This window comes from Drosophila ficusphila, unplaced genomic scaffold (assembly GCF_018152265.1).
Source record: "Drosophila ficusphila isolate 14025-0441.05 unplaced genomic scaffold, ASM1815226v1 contig_791, whole genome shotgun sequence".
NCBI classification, from domain to species: Eukaryota; Metazoa; Arthropoda; class Insecta; order Diptera; family Drosophilidae; genus Drosophila; species Drosophila ficusphila.
The window spans coordinates 22,981,209-22,999,074 of NW_025064737.1; the positions used below are offsets into that span (position 1 = coordinate 22,981,209).

The 17,866-nt window shown below is 40.0% G+C and overlaps 1 protein-coding gene across 1 annotated transcript in view; it reads left to right on the forward strand.

Moving 5' to 3' along the window:
• Positions 1–1,114: 1,114 nt before the first annotated feature.
• LOC108088390 overlaps positions 1,115–17,866 on the forward strand; it is a 33,853-nt gene continuing 17,101 nt past the window's right edge. Inside the window, exons 1-2 of the mRNA XM_017186139.2 lie at positions 1,115–1,144; positions 10,769–10,833. Of these exons, the coding sequence (XP_017041628.1) occupies positions 1,134–1,144; positions 10,769–10,833 (76 nt within the window). The 5' untranslated portion in view covers positions 1,115–1,133. The remainder of the gene's footprint in view (positions 1,145–10,768; positions 10,834–17,866) is intronic.

The following is a 17,866-nucleotide window of genomic DNA, read 5'->3' on the forward strand; positions in this document are numbered from 1 at the left end:
TAATGAGAACAATCTGTATCTGTTAACTTCCGGAAATCTGGGAATGTATCTGTCTGTGCGTACATGTGAATGTGTTGATGTATTCTCCGCTCACTCTGCATATTGCGCTTTGCATGGAAACGGAATTCCAAACTAAATTTCGCCAATCGCCAACAACAAATGCACGCGGGGTTATAAGTGTAGGAAAAGAGAGCAGAAGAGCGAGGCAGTGGAAAAAGGGGGAGGCGGGAGAGGAAGCGGGAGCAAAGCTCATCCATTAGTTGTCGTCACACACAACCTGAGATACATTTTCATTGTTCTTGCTTCTTCTCCGTTGGCTCTTCTTCCTCTTCTTTATTCTGTGTGTGTGTGTGTGTATCTGTCATTCGGCCGCTCATTGTGTTTGCATAGGTAAGCGGGAGAGAGGGAGATAGTGAGATGGGGCTGAGCCAGCGAGAGATTGACAGATAAACCTGCAATGAGGTTATGTTTACTGGACCACCTTCGCAGGTTCGCTCAAACAAATACGCTCACAGACACGGCAGTCCGTCTCCCTCTCTTTTTTCCCGTCTGTGGAGAGGGCAATTGACCGATGTTGAAGCGCATCTAAAAAGGTAATTTGCCGCACTTTTGAGAATACTTCACTTTATTCGTTGTTACCTGCTCTTTGTTGACCACTGTTTAGGATTGATGGGCAAATTTATTTCTCTCTAATGTGGAAAAAAACTTTAATAAAGCAAAAGATTGATCGGTAGACAGGTTGTCGAATTGCGATGTCTTATGGTTACAAAACTCATCAAGAAACTCATGTATGAATCATGTATTTATGATTCAGCAATTTGAATGTTTTCTTAGTGCAATAAACATACCATTTGTAAAAAGAAACCCAAAAAGATTTTAGAGTTTCCATTTTTTACTAGGATTATGTTATGATGTTATGACCCTATGAACTCTAAAGCATTTAAAAGTGGGTGTGACGATCTGCATTATTTTTAGTTGCTACAATCACACAAAACAGTCAGACATATGTTAATTAACAGACATGCTAATTATGTTTATTTTTCTGTGCTAATCCAATTTCTTTTTGTTTTGTCATTCCAGGTAAATAGCTCTCATAATTACGTGCCACTAAAACGGTAGCTGGATATTTCTGGATGTGCCCATGGTAGATGGTAACAAGTTGTTGACCATAGTAGTAGAACCCAAGTTGCTAATGATTTCGGAGGCAAATTATCTCTACCTCAAGTTTAACGACCTTTTGGGGTTACTTAACATTTAATTGGGATAAAATGAGGGCCCATACTTGCGTCCATAAACCCAAGTAATTATGGCAAGACGATGGCGTCAAGTCAAGAAAGAGATTTTCAAATGATGTACAACCTGAACGTGACGGACTAATTGACGAAGAAGCTAAGAGTATCCTTGGCCGAAAGTCCTTGATGTCTTCTTATTTATTTATGAAGCAATTTTTAAGGGACGACGGCCACATAAAATGGCTTCATAAAAACATGGCCAAGACACGGGAGTAGAGGAAGTGGATTAAAACTAATTTCCTACGTAATGCACACACTCTGCGAAAAGGGAGGAGGTTATAACTTGGGGACTCTGGCGGTCTGGCAGTCACTCAACTCAACTGGACTGAACTCAGCACAGTTCTGTTCAGCCATTTGGCCCCAGAGAACGACACAAAGCAATCAAAGCGCAACCAACTGGGCGAACCGAACAAATCCCCTCCCCGTTTCCACGCCCCCTTTTGGCCACTGTACTGTACCGGTCAACGGAGCAGAACCACCCGGTTGGACCCACCAACAGACAGTCAAAAGAACAGCCAGCCACAAATGGCCATAAAATGAATGTGTATACAGCTGTGGTCACAATAATGGCTCTAAAGGTGCCACTTTCATATTTATGGCATTTGAAGAGCTACGAAATAAATCGGGTCCTCCTAACACTGATGTACAATTGTATATAACTAATAATAATATATGTTAGTAATATGTAAAGTTTTAAATTGTTTTGGAATACAAATAAGTATTTTTAGGAGTTTCAAGCCGTTTATCAATTAAAAGAAATTTAAATTTACATCTGCTTTTAAATACAATGCTATTATTTTGACCGCACTTGTGTTACCAAAAGAAGGAGACCGACAAGGCGAAAATTCAGGGTAAAAAGACTAAGGTAGAGGGCTTTGAGAAATTGCTTTGGCTACAACGTTATAATATTAACTGTTTGGGATGTTTTTGCTGTTGTTGGCTTTCCGCTTTGACATTTGTGGGCTAAAAAAAATAATTAGCCTAATATATATAGGCCAGCAACCAAAGCAGTTTTGCACTGGAAAATATTTTAATGAAAATGTTGCTAAAACAAAAACATTAATACTTAATTTCTGGATTCCAAGATATCACTTGGCTAAATAATCTTTGGTAAAGTTTAGTTTTATAACGTATAGTAACCAGTAAAATAATAATAATTTATTTTGAGTGTCGGTAATAAAGTCAAAACGTTCTCCTGCTTGTGCGTCTCGGGTTTTATGGCTAATATAATTTGGCACTTTGATTGCTACGAGCTGAGTCGGTGCAAAATAAATGATTATTTGGCATGTCGTGGCAATGAACCCCAGACAATATAAATCCGAATTGTTATAAGAGCTGGGTCGGTCAATTAGCACACAAACTCAATGCCTAAATATACGCACATTAGGCGTTGGCAACAATTATATATGGGGAAAAATAAATAAATCAGATTTGTATACGCGGCCGTTTGGACAAGGAAATATCAACCAATTTTTGTTGCATCTCTTTATTGCAGCATGCATGATTGGACCGATATCGAAATATATTTTCGGCAAGCACACAAAATTCGTCGAATTTAAAAATAATAAAATTGTAAATTGTTTTTATTTTCGTTTCCCATCTTTCGCTGTTTTTATTTTGTGCTGACTTTTAATAGGCCAACTACAACAATTTGCGTGGCTGTCAGCATTTCTCACTTCTGTTTCTCTGATTTCTGCCACCCACACTTGACCTGACCCATTGACAAGGGTATTTGCAATTAATAGCCCTCATCTGCCTACATTTTCGAGTGCAATTTAAATGTGTGAACCATATTTAGACGCTTGGCTAAGCATTTTTTCTTTTTGATTTGAATTGGCTCATTTATAAGGTGTTTAATGCTGGTTGGGTAGTAATTAAAGCGAACGAATTTCGGTAAAACTAATGTCTTGTGACTCCCTGTTTGCTTACTAAATAAAAACTATATTTAAAAGGTAAAGCTTACCAAATTTGCGTTCTGCAAAACTTGACTCTAGAGCTTTTAAAAGAGGTTCACTGTTGTAAAAGCAAAAACTGCATTTGTAATGGAAAATCAAAGTGCTCTTAAAGGGCATTTAATTGAAGTCTTCTCAGTAAATCCAGCTCTGCTATATGTCTGTCAGACACTCGAGCCCCTGCTGATAATCGGATTAGATTTTCCGGTCCTAATTGGCACTCGACAAGGGCGGTAAACTGATTACCCAAACCGCTACAATTGATTCCCCCCTGTCTTTTTGATGTTTGGCCACAAATTCTGGACAATGGCCAACCAATTTCGGATACACACCTAGTCGATCGTGTGTGCAAACAAACAATTAACATTTTTTGCATTTTGTTGACTTTTTGGGTTTTTTTTTCTGCCCATCCGCGCATTGTTTGCCATCAATTCTTACACTTGCCCGCAAAATATCTAAATATTATGCTAAAGCAAACACATTTTGTAAACAGCTGCGAGTGCAACTATTCGCCCCCTCCTCACTTTGCGCCTTCTTCTTGGTTCTTGGAGGTGCTTTTGTTAGTATTGGCACAGTTTCAACAGCGACGCATCGACCACGCCCTAATTGCCACGGAATCGTGGCGGCCTTTTTTCGCTTTTTTTTTCGTGCCCCGAAATCGCTTGGGCCGAAGCAATTTGTGCAAAAAGCTTTGCGTTTGACCCACACAACAGCATAAATAAACAAAATGCTTAGCAGAATTATAAATGTATAGTGGCCGAGTTTACATTGATGTTTTTAATGCCAGAAAGATAAATTAATGGGTAAAAATATGTACATGAATTGGATTCTTAGCCAAACGATTATTTGATATATTCACACAAGGAAATATTTTTATTTTTTATTGCCAAAAACCTGTATGGCAATTATGCCTGACTAGTTGTTTAACTTAAAAGAAGATGGTTTGCAATAAGCTTTTATATCTGCCTGCCCAATTAAGAACACAGCATTCTCAGCAACCCCAAGTCTTATATCATTTCAAATGGCAAATGCCTTCGGCATCCTAGAATAATTGACAACTTTGAGTTTTCTTCACTTTTTTGTTTGTTTTGGCTTTCTCCATCGCCTCTTGTCTGCCACACTTTGATGTTATCGTCTAGGATGTATTTTCATATCCTTTCTGGTTTTCATTTGTCGTCTCGACATTTCATATTTAACGTTTTCTTGGACCGTTAGGAAGATAAGGCGAGATTTCCTGAGACAGGCAGGATGTTTTATGGGATTGGGTAAGCAATATGTTTGACGATTTGTGGTTCGCCTTGCAGCAATAAAAGGACAGCAAGGAAAGGAGTTTAAATTGAATAATAAAATTCAGAAACTTCAAGAGTAAGAGGCTTGGACCAAGAAAGATCTAGTTATTTAAGGTTTATTTAGGTTTAAATTTTTACCAAACTCCGTGGAAATAAGCATAATTAAAGAGTGTTTTAAAGAAAGAGGATAACTAATTGGCAACCGAACTGCGCGTGTTCTTGGAACATGAATCATCTGTAGCCTATAGGCCTTGTTTTATTTATGCAGGTGGGTTTGAGATACGCAATTGCATATTACCGAGTATCTTTGTGCGTTTGTCATTTTGCATTTTGCAATTACTCCTTGTCAGACCACAGATACGCACACACACGAGTGTGTGTGCATGCCGTAAATGAATGGACCTGGTCCTTTGGCAGCACCTCCACTCCCCCAGCTCATCCTTTGTGTGTCCACCTGCTGTGCTGTGCTGTCTGCGGCTGTTGTGTTTGCCAGCGAAGAGAATTCAAATTATTTGCATTTATTTCGAGAGCACATTTAATTAATAACCGTGCGGCGATTATTCCCTACACTCAATGGCCAGGCATATGACACTCCCGCGGTGGCTCGAATTACTGAAACAAAATATAACTCGAGGCACGCGACCCAATGGAACCCTTTTTTCCCGTGCGGTTTGTTCGTGAAATGGGTACGTAAACAAAACGTTTCTGTTGCCGAGCTGTGTGGGAAATCAAACAGACAGAAAATAAGCAAAACAGTGAAATGTACAGACAAGTCGAAGTCAATATACCCTTTTCTATATGTTGAGTGAGTTTGTTCTAGATAAATGTATCTAGATCTAACATCTCTTGTTTGAATAGTTTTTAAAAAACTACAACTTAAACAATCCTCTATTTTACTAGCCAAAATGATATGGAAATCTTTAAATCGTTATGGAAATAAACATTTGGTTTAGATTATATATATAACCCTTTGAAAGGGTTCAACAAAAAAGAGTGGTTCAGTCGAGCGGGAATAATAGCTTTGGCCAAAATGAAATGACATCGGCTGAGGACGGCGGCCACTTCAGTGTGACAATCTAATTACACGGCTCGATGTGCTCTAAGCATGGCTTTTAGCCAACAGACATCAGAAACCCTTAACTCCCGGAAACACCACCCTCTAAAACCTTATGATCGCCCATCGGAATGGCCTTTGATGTCGCGCTGTGAATATTCGAATACGTCAATTGTGAGAATGATTGCTGAAAGGGCTGTCTGATTCGAGCCCCTTCCCCGCAAAAGTTTCCGTTTGCTGTCCATTTTCTATTATTAAATAGACAGTGTCAGGTCGAAGAAGTAGCAAAAAATTACCGGAGTCCTATCCGAAACATGGGCGGAACAAAAAGCCGGTCATTGCTCATTGTTGGGCGGAACACGTATTGGCCATAAAACGTACACGTCGCTGGGCTGGGCCAATCTGGCCAAAAGAATCGAGTAACGAAATCAAAATAAAATTGTCCGTTAAATTCCTTTTCTTTTTGCTCTAGTGGAATGAACATAATCGGGGGGTTAAGATAAAAGGGGGTGACGGGTTGCCCTGGTTTTCAAATAGATTTTTGAAAAGCCCCTCAAGGCATTTCACTGGATTGGGAATTTATTTCTTTAAAGCAAACCATCAAGGGGTTTCCAAATTCTTCGTATATTATTCAAAATTAACATAAAAATTCAATGATTATGAATTATGACAAATCAATAAAGTTTTGTCTAAGCCATAAATAGTCAGTGAAATATATTATAAAAGTCATAATAATAAACATTTTTGGTAGTTATTTGGTGATTGTTGTTTATAATCTATATTAAAAGCAGAAAATAAGAAAATTGCGTTCGCAAGCTAAATAATAGAAACAAAATTAATAAATCTCCATAAATTTTAACTTCGCAATGGTTCGACCGAATTCCATAAAATAAATTTAACTTTCCCAAATGTTCTGTTGGCTTTGGAAATTGAATTTCCAGATCGCAGATTGTATCGTTTTCAACCTTTTTTTTTTTGTTATGCACCCCAAAGCAATATTTTTTTTAACATTTGTTTGCTGGAGGGCCATAAAAAGCTGGGAAACACGAATTCAATTGCCCGAATTACACGCTCCCCTAGACGGACATTTGATCTTTTGCAAGCCAAAGTATCTCAAGTTGATTATGCCCGTATTGACTGGCCTTCCGGGATACAATTTGGGATTCTCTTAGGATATCTGGGCAAATTGTGCGACAATAACGAATTAACGGCCGTGTGTGGAGCGTGAGTTCTGAATCTGAAGTGGATGGGATCAATGGTCATGGGTATTACCGTTTCTCGCTGGACCGGACCTGTTGTTCATGCAATTTAGACCCTTTTTTTTTGTTTGGTGTTGTGTTGTGTTCTGCCTCCGTTGTATTGCGGTGACTGCCAAGAGTTGGCAGACAGTGAGCGTCAACAGTCAGCGGTCAGGTATTGTGGGGGGGATGGGTTCCAAAGGGGGTTACTCGGTGCTCGGTGCTCCAGGAGGGGTGTTCCAGTTCGTTGACTTTCACGTGCGACGAGCATTTGGTAGCCGTAGGTTGTTTTATTTATTGTGGCCCCTGCCCTGCCTCTCATCTTTTTTTTTTCTGCTCTTGTATTTTTTTTACGAGCCTTACTCGCCGGCTTTACCTGTGCACGCGTTGGCTTTTGTAAATGACAATTTTACCGTTTTGTTGTGGATGTCTGAACACCCCGTATACTTCACCTGCCTCCTCTCGCTGGAAAACGGTCTGAAGTGCTTTAGATTGCGGCAAGTGGTGTTGCCGGAATTCCTGAGCCATAAAATAGCTAGATCGGCAAATAAATGTGCGAAGAGTTGGTTAAATGCTAATAGTCTATAAAAATTATGGCATTTTGGTCAACAACTTACTTGGAATAATAATGCTATTATGAAGTAAAGCAAAGGAAATAGCTCGAAGATAAAAATAATAACAGCTAATTATATTTAACTGTTAAAATAAATAAATAAATATGCTGACCAACTTTCTTTTGTAACGCAGTTAAGTGTAAGGAAAAGAAATTTGAGATTTTTTATATTATATAATGCACTGCAACCAGCTTTAATTTTTGGTGTAATTAAAAAGCATTTTCTAATGTTACGTATTCAAATTATCTGAAACGACAACACTGATGACAAGTGCTGGAACAGCAATTTGTTGAAGCCGCTTCAATGTATTCTTTTTGCCTTTATTATAATGGTTTTTGCTGTTGTTGTTGTTGGTTTTGTTGTTGGTGTGCATGGCAGGAAATTTGTGTTATGACTTTGCTAATGTCAAGTGCAAACAAATGTTTAAGCCCAAACGACGAAGGCGAAGCTTAAAATGAAGCAGCAGGCAAGCCACGAAACGAAAATGGCCATAACATTTGTTGCAATCAGCATAATCAAAACAGGAGTTTTTGGGGCAGAAAGCGGGGAAGTATGAGGCGGGTATATAATCACACCGCATAAAGCTAAAGGCAAAGGTGAGGTGAGGTGAGCCCCCGAGAGTGTGAAACGGAAAATATGTTTCAGATTCGGTCTCGAGTGTCGGGTTATTGCACGGCAGGTGCTCGAAGATGAAACGCGAAACCATCGGAGGGGGATCCGATTCCTGTTTGGGCCCCTGTTTCCGCACCGCTCGCTCTCACCTGTCTGATCCATCCAGCTTCTAGTCGCACCCAGCCAGCCACTTCATCAGTCTACGTGTATAATGATGCTTTGAAGGGCCCTGTGTGGCTAAGACACACGTAACTGAGCATAAATAAATCAGCATTAAAAGCAAACCAAAGATGCAAGCGGAATCCTAATTGCGGCGAATGTATTAAACGATATTGCTGCACAGCGAGAATTGTTTTGAAGTTTACGAGAAAGAGGTGCTAGCATTAATTGAAAATAATAAAACTGCCAACATACTAAATTATAATGATTTAGTTCTTGTTGTTTATTATAACAAATGAATTAAAAATATAGTTTAACAGCATTCGCTTCGATTAAGACTGCGTTTAGCTATCGCTAAAGTTGTCAGAATTGATCTGGCACACCTCACGAAATATGAAAACCCACAAACGTCATGTCAATTTAAAGAGCTGCCAGATAATATCCAGTGGGGCAGGCAAATCGGATTGGGTGGAGGTGGAATGGAGGGGTGGAGAGGGGAGGGAAGGGGAGGGGAGTGTAGAAATGGGAATCGAGAGCGCAATGCTCGCCTGCCTGAATGTCAATGAAATAATCCTCGGCCCACCTCTCAGAAATATGCGCCTGTTGTTTTTCGTTCGTATTTGTGCATCTGCATATTTATTAAATGCATCTCACATCGCTCGCCATCATCTCTACTCCAATTTGATATATTACACAACATAAAACGAATAAACAACGAAACGGACCGAAGTACTTACATATGTACACACAAACCAGACTCGATGTCGGTGCCGTGCCGAAAGAGACGGGGATACCGCCATTGAAAGAGACAGCAATGCACAGATAGATAGTAGTCGGATTGTGGGTGCGTTTGTATGCTTTTGTGTATGCATTCAAAGGAATTAATTAATGTAGACAGCTGCAGACGAGCGCTGCGATTGTGGAAATGTGAAACAAAATGCAATTGTGCCCACATCTCGAAGATAGCTGCTGGAGCGATGGAGAGAGATGCAGATACAGCTACAGCAACAGCTACAGATAGAGGTTGAGATACAGATACAGATGCCCAGATAGAATCGGAAAGAGAGACATCGCAAAGTCGGATGCTCGGGGAGCCGCCTCTGAAGGCAAACTAATTATCCCCGCCATATGTTGAGTGACAATCAGACAGCTCGGGGAATTCAAAGGCGATTGCCTGGGGACGAGGTGGCCAAGTGGAAGTGGGAATCGGAATCGGAATCCGAATCCGAATGGCGATGGGATGTACGGCTCACTGAAAAATTAGTACATCAACTGTCAAGCGCTATTAATAGCTCCCACTCATTTGATTTGGAGACATCACAACACAGGAGAACTTCATTAAAAAGCACCTTTTGGAGATCAGCACTCCTATACGTGTCCAATAGGGTTAATGATTACGTAAAATACTTAATGCTTAATGGTATTCTTAACATTAGGAACTTATTGAAACTCACGACATGGAATACCCATGTTATTTTAAAGTTTTAAAAGTACGTGAAGTAATCTTTTCATAATTTCCGAACACTTCATAAGCCGATTTCTCATGTAATAGCCTGTGAAGTTCACCCAATTGAACTGTTTTTCCCATAGAACGTAATGGGGAAATTATGAACATGATTTATGGGTAGTTTGCAGTTAACTTTTGATTTGCTCTGCTCCATGACCTCTGCACATCTCTACCTCTCCTTTGCTGCCCTCTTTAATGGAGTGTGCTTGCGTTTTGATTTCATTTTCCCTGCACTTCTTAGCCAGTCTTAGCCCAACCGAAGTTGAAAATACAGCCAAAGGAACCGGCGGGGGGCCTGATGAGAGGAAATGAACGATGCCGGGCTGAAAATATAATTTCTCATTGCGCTTTAAGCACACTTCACTGGTCTGATGTATGTCAATTAGTCGACAAATTGATTGCGGCGCATTCAACGCCGCCCAGTCGAAGAAGTAGGGTGGATTGTCGGCTTGTCGGAACGGAGGGCAATGATGATGCTGTCTGGCTTGGGTTGGGTTCTGGGATCTGGGCTCTGAAATCTGTGATGTGGGATCTCGGGTCCGAGAGAGCGGACCCCTTGGCTTCCATTACGATTCCGGGGCGGAGTTGCCGGTCAACAGAATCGCTCCCGTTCGCGCGTCCATTCCCCTAATGCCCGTCAATTTTAACGATTTCATTTGAAGTTAATTTTAATTGCGCTTAAGTAGGAAATCTCAATTTCACAGCCATTTCGGTTCACAATTGAGGCAGGCAAATCAGCACGAATCTCAATCGTGATTTCAGTGCTGCTTTAGCGTCGTTAATTGTGCATTTAACAAGGGTTCGGCATGTCTTTTAAGAAAACTCAAATCATTTTGTATATAAGGGCTATTAAAATGTAAAACTTGTGGTTAAAGAAAGCGGGTTTTCTTTTGATTTTTGGTTGTATCAACCTAATGAATTAATTATGATAAAAATATCTAGCTCCAACGTCAGCATCAATTTAGTTATCATCATGTTAATGACAATACAAGTTTATTGTGCCTGATCATAGTGCTAATATAAATTTCTTTTTTGTTTGTTTTCATTTCAGGTACATAAATGAGTTAACAATAGGCAAAAGCTATCTGGAAAATTTTGGAATGCGTTTTAACAGTGGTAAAAATAATTCCTGATCACTTTAATAGTAAATGATTTGTCAAAATGTTGTTGTGATACATAGCAAAATAATATATACCTTTATCTGTGCAGCCATTCGTGCACATCATAAATTATAATGAAAGGAATACAAAACGGCGTATTTGTCTGTTTAATAATATTAGGGGGTAGACAACCAAAAAATAAATATATATATTTTCATCTGTCAAATTATCTAGTTATGGAAAATCGATTCTACGCCTGCTTTAACCATTTCAATTCAATAACCATTGCAATTTTCCCCTTCCAGGCCAAAATATTTTGCAAAACTTTGCAAAAGGCAGCCAGCTAAAAATATTTTGGCAAATGAATGCAAAACTGTTGCCGAAAGCCAGAGCGAAATGCAACAAACAAAAAAAGAGAGTGTGGTCTACCGATTCCGGGGCATTCCGCTCGTCCGTTATTAACTCAATTACATTTCTGTTGCCGGATAGATATGCAAAAATAACAAACCGAAAAATGATTCCGGCACCTGGGTAATGCTTCTTCTCTGGCTGGGCTAGTTTAATCCGTTTGAATGCGGAGAGGGTGATTTGGATTATTGGCAAGAACCAACAACATTTTGCTATTGTGACTGGATCATATCCTTGTTGGTCTACTGTTTTCCTGGCACTCGTAGGAAACACAAATATGCTTCAATCAGAGTTTAAAAAAAAATTGCGTATCGATTGCAAATCAAACACAACAAAAAAAGTTTAATATTTCTGACCCGACCATTGTCAAAAAGAAGGATTGTTTGATCAGTTTAGTGGTTTTTCACAAAGATTTTATTCATTAATTTAAATTAAACTCATAATTAAAACGTGGCAATATTGTTATATTCAAAATTTGATATTAAAGCAAACATTTTTGCGAGGAAAATTGCTTTCAATTTCAAATATATACATATGTATGCACATATTTTTTTTTAAACTTTTAGTGAGTTAGGACTTTTAAGATTTTGCATAGTCATTAAAGCTTTCTGCACCATCATTGATAGCAACAAAAACAAGCTGAAATTTCATCGATGAAAAACCAAGGTGTGTCAGTGTGTGCGTTAGTGTTGGTGTGTTTGTGGGAACCTTTTTGCTATTTCACGCCGGCGTTTTATTGACTTTATTGAGATAGTTTATCTGGTTTATCCAGTGCGTGAGAGTTTTGACCACAAAGAACCAACACATGCATGTTAATTTTGTTGTGATTGAATGCCACTCAAATGTGTGTGTACTCGATTGCGTGGGAGTGAGATGGCTAGACATGTTTATGGCCAGCCATCTTCTCCTTCTTTTTGGCCTTTTGTAACAGGTTTCTGCAAATTGATTCGCCTTTGTCTGTGTGCTTGTGAATGCAAATTGCTGTCGGCAACTGTAAAATTGCCCATAAACCTTTTTCCGAAGTATACGGAAAAAAACAAAACTTTCGGAAAGAGAAACGTGTAATATTTCATCCTTTTTGTCGATTATATCCGAGGGTTTCTCTGTGGGTGCGTGTGTATGTTTTGTGCCCCATTTTTACTCTCGCATTATAATCCATATCCATATTTTGATTCACGAGCAGAGCGCCGCTTGTTTTTGTTATTGCTGTACACAAATTTGAGGGTTGCTTTTTGATGTGCTCCCTGTCGTTACCGTTATTTGTTGTTATTGTTTTGGTGGTGGCTGCGCGTGAGAGAGCCCCAATCAAAGGCTCTCTTTTAGGTCTCACGTGCTTGAGAGGCGGAGAGAGTTTAAGTAGTTTTTATTTCTTTATTTTTTTGTCGGTTAACCGTTTTTGTTTGATGATTGCGGCTCATAACGAATAGCACCAAAAATAACCACCAGGTGGCGCATTTAATGCTGTTGAACTTTTGGAAATTTATAAAAGAGGAAGGGAAAGCAAGGAAATTGAAACTCCAGGGGGTTTCTAAATTATTGGTTTCGACTTAACCCAATATGGACGAATTACAAGCTTTACATACCTTTATTGTGGAAAAGAATATAAAAAATTGTGTAGTTGCTTTTTAATATATAAAAAATACTATATTTGTTGTTTTTAGTCTGTCTAGTTTTTTTTTTTATTTATTTTTATTGAGCTTAGAGAACCTTTGCATTTATCTAGCCTTAATTAATTTCTTTTTGTTTTTATTTTTATCCTTATCATTCAAACAGTGCTACCACCTGTTATCATTAAGAGCAAACGCAGCCTCTTGCATCTGGCAACGCCGTCTTTGGTCCTTTATAGTTTCCTTTAGCTTTGTGTCGCTATCTTTTCCCGCTCGTTTTGTGTCCCTTACGGGGACCTTCTGTTTCTGGGATGCCTAAGTGATTTTACGTGTTTGGTGCACCACACACGTCTTGCAGATGACCCAGCGCCCCCACTTCTCTTCCTGCCACTATTTCTTCCCTCTCCAAGTTTCGATTTTTCTACACTCTCTCAGGCTCCCACTTTTCCGCTCTCCATTCTCTCACCCGCCTGGTTATTATGGTATTTTTCCAGTGTGACCACCGCGCTCTGTTGTTTTTTCGGTCTCGAGTCGGAGACTCTCGTTCTCTTTCTCATTCTCATTCTTGGCTTCGCGCGCGAAACAACAACAGCAACAAGGCGGCGGAGGACGCGAAGAGCAGCGAAACGAAGGAGAGCAAATGCCAGGATATCGTATTCGCATCGGGATATAAAAATGTCGAGTGCAATGAGTCGGGCTTCTAGTCTCACGTACTTGCCGGGCTCGCGATGAATGTGGCCTTAAACCGTGGTCGTAGTCCTTGTTGTCCTGCCGCCGTTACCGTTACTTCTGTGTGTCACACCATGCCAAATGCAAATTAATAAACACCCTGGCCAAAAGTGAATCGAAGTGAAGTGAAGTTCAGTGAAAGTCAAAAAGCAAAACAAACCGTAAAACGGTAGTGAAGTGTGGGAGAGTAAAAGGGAATTAACTGCTCACGCACACACACAACAAAACAATCTTCTGGCATTTAATGGGCCAAAAACAACAAAGGCGTAAATCGCTACCAAGTTTATTACAAAAGCAGTCAAAATTTTCACCATTTATCCGCAAATATTTAGTGAGTATCTCGAAGATGCCTTCTGGGCCACAACCCCGCCCCCTTCACCACCATAAAGCCCCCCTTTCTCTCTTTTCTCAAGCGGAAAGAGCGGAAAGAGCACGCGTGCAAATGATGTTTGGCCTCCTCCTGCTGCACCTAAAAAAATCATATGATTTCTACGTATCATTTCGGACAAGAGACCACGATATTGATTTCCTTGTTAAAAGCGATGATTGAATTTCATAACATTTAAAACAATAACAATTACCACAGAAAAATTTAATTACCTTTAACGTACCTCCATCTCAATTTAATATTATTCCCACATCAAAGTGATATTGAAAACGTAAATATTAATTTGACCTGCGCATATTAATTCGAGATGTTTTTTTTTGTCTGTATGTAGCTGTTGTTATTGTTGGGGGCTTTTGGGGCGCAGAAGTGTAAAGCGCACGTCTTGAGGCTCAGATACGTCAATATAACAAAACACACAGATACACACGCTTACACTTACATAGCCATCAAGCAACAGCAGCAGGAAAAACAACAACAACAACGTCAATTTGTGAAGAAATGCGCGCTCGTGTGACCCTATAAAACCCATCGTCGTCCCCCTCGTTTAACCCCCCAACAAATAGGATATAGATACAAAATTTTTTTGTTTCTTCTTCGCTGGTGGGCACTCACTCACACACCTAAACACATTTTGATGTACTTGTCTCCCACACAAACACTCACGAGAGGAAAAATACCGATACAGATACGGAAATAGAGATTGTGGCAGGGGCGGATACAGGTATCTGCCTGGGGGGGGGCGATCAAAATTTTTTTTAAATAATGCAAGTAGCAGGTGGCAAATAATCAAAAATTATACGCAGTTTTATTCAAAACACACTGTACAAATAAATTAATTAATTTTAATCTAAATTGCGAATTCCATTTTTCTTTTCCCTCTTTTTAAAAACTTTTCTATAACTCTCTCGATGTCAATACTGATTTCGGAATGCGTATGTAGCAATGCTAGGCCAGTTAGTCTTAGGAGGAGGGATAGAAGTAGGGCAAGGAAGGACTGGCGACACGCTGTAACACGCAGGTTTCCGAAGTTCACACCAGTTCACTCGGTTCACGCGTTTTCTGAGGAGTCGGACGCATTCAAGTGAAGCACCTTTTTTCAGAAGCTGAGGGGGGGCGATCGCCCCTATCGCCCCCCCCCTGTATCCGCCACTGGATTGTGGTGGCACCTTTTCTTTGCCTTTTCGGCGGCCCTTTGCCTTAAGGCCCGGCCAATAGGTAACCATTAGATACTCTTGTTCACAGTGGGCGCACGATAATTGGAACGGAAGGTGAAGGTTGTGGAAGGGAAATAAACATCAATCAAATGGGTCCCATTCGGATTAACACTCTCAAAAGGTGATTCAAAATAATTTGTTACAAACTGTGACAAATTATTTTAAAAGTTCTGTGGAAATACAAACCAAATAAAAGTAAATTCAATAAATTTTTGTTGACGGTTGATTACTGTAGAAATATTTAACAAAGTGGAATTGCATAGATTCTTTTTTAATAAGCACCCACTGTACTGGGATAAGTGGCTGCCTGCAGCTGTCTGGTTTTGGCCTGGTATCCATTAGATACATTTGCCGTCGCCTGGGGGTGCGTGTGTCGGCTTTGTTGCCGTGGCTATGACTCTGGCTGTAGCTAAGACGGTCGAGATTGCCCGGATTGCCTTTATTTGGGCCACAACAAAGTGGGTGACATGTGAGATGGGGCCAGAACACGAGAAACACTGTCTAAGCAATGCGATTTGGTTTTACGGTGGCGGAACGGTTGACGGAATTGTTCATTTGAGACCTGAATAATGCATTTTCAATTGGCCATAACCATTTCCGACCCCTCAAACACCAAGCACCACACACAAGCCCACATACCGCTTATAAGCTGCGGTTTGCCTTTGATTTGACGAGCCGAGCATGTCCTGACATTCGAGCTGTGGTTTCAACCGCAGCAAATGCCAAACCGAGGCGCAACCACACAAAACGGTGGTGGCAATGCCAACAATTCCACAAGATGTGTTAATGATTTCGGCGGATAATTTACCGGGGAAAACCTGTTCACTAGAGGAACCATTAATTCACAATGTTTTTCACCATAATGAAACTGGTTTGGTGGATAACAGTTACCTTGGCTTATAACCCATGATCCGCCGTCAATCAGAGATAGCTTCATGGCCCAATTGAACCCGACGTCGTCTAATCGATATGTGGACACCATTATCGATTTGTTCTGTCACTCGGCTTTTATCACTTTTTGTGTTGATTTATAAATATTTAATGCTGACTGCATTATCCCTAATTGTTAGACTACTTTTGTGGGTTGAATTGTGGATCTGTTTGGGCGATAACAACTCCATTTAACTAATTGAAGCCTTGGCAGTCACTTGAAGCATCGCCATCAATTAAATTTCACAGCTTTTTTATTGTCTCTCATTGACTTCTGTACACTTTTATTGAATTAGTTCGCCGAACGATGTTTTGCCAACTAATTTGACAGGTCTTAAACTCAAATAAATTTAAAACCATTATTTATTTATGATAAATTTGTAGGGATTATAATAAAACGGAAACACGTTAAATGGTTTCCCTAAAAACTGTTAAAGAGACATTTTTTGCACTGAATTTAAAATTGCATCGTATATATTATTCATTGTATAATGGCTGCTTAAACAGAGACACAAAAGACAGGAGAAATAAAACAAAACTTGACCTTTGCTCTTGGCTAGACGCAATTTAAATTGCTGTTGAGAAAATGTTGTTGTTCCTGTCATTAAGGGAATTATCAAGCATTAAATGACATCTAATTGCACAGAATAGGGTGAGCTCAAAAGAAGAAGACAGGCAGACATAGAAATATACACAAAATATAACTTCCAAAGAGGAGCGAAACAACAGGAGGAGCTACTGGGGAGTAGCACGTTTCCAAGAATTTGCCAAACAATACACACAGTATACACACACACACAAGGCATCTAGCGGACTCATCGTCTGCCCACCATCCACATCCCCATCCTCATCCCCATCGCCATCCCAATAATACGTGAGCAGGGTGGTGGGCATTCAAACGTGCCTCTACTTATCGATTTTTATTTCATTTTTATCCGCTCCACGAGGAGCCGGCCAGCCCGATGCAAACCAACTCGCACTTTTGTCACTGTGTCCTAGAATGCACAGAGAAAAACACTTTCAGTTGGTTAGCTTATGGATAAATGTAACCTAGCTTCATTTTATGACCTTATAATAACAAAATTTTGGAATAAATCTGTTTTGTTATTTAATAATAATACAAATTATCACCGACTGGATCTATCTTCAGTATTGTTAGAGTACTATTGTCTGGGTATTTTTTCTTGTGCATGTATATAGTAAGCCATGTCTCGTTCTCATCCTGTCCTGCCACAGCATTGTTTTTCCATCCTTCTGTGCACAAACATTTTTTTATGCTTCTACTTATAAACGCGTACGACTAATGGAGGTTGACGGGGGCGGGGGGGCAGGGAGTGCAGAGGATGTCGAGTCCGTAGTCGGCGACATATCGCCATAACACCATCAACAGTTCATACTCCAAAGCAGAGGCAAGTACTCCTCAACCTCAATTTGGACCACCATCTCTCCTCCTCCTTCCCATGCTTGTTGTTGTTGGTATTGCTCCTGTTGATGATCATGACGACGATGGTGATGATGATGATGATGATGATGTTGCTCCTGCAGTCGTTTACTCGGCTCCTTTTTCTGAGTCCGATTCGCGCGCACGGCTGCCATTGTTACAAAATGTGACAATAGAACGAGCCGAGAGGCAGATGCAGAGAACCAGGAGCAGAAAATAAGAAAAAACAGTAGGAGTTGTAGAGGCAGAATCAGTAACAACAATGCATATACAATAGATTTCGAGACCGATAGGTTTAACACTCTCGTTAAGTTGAAAGAATAATATGAGAC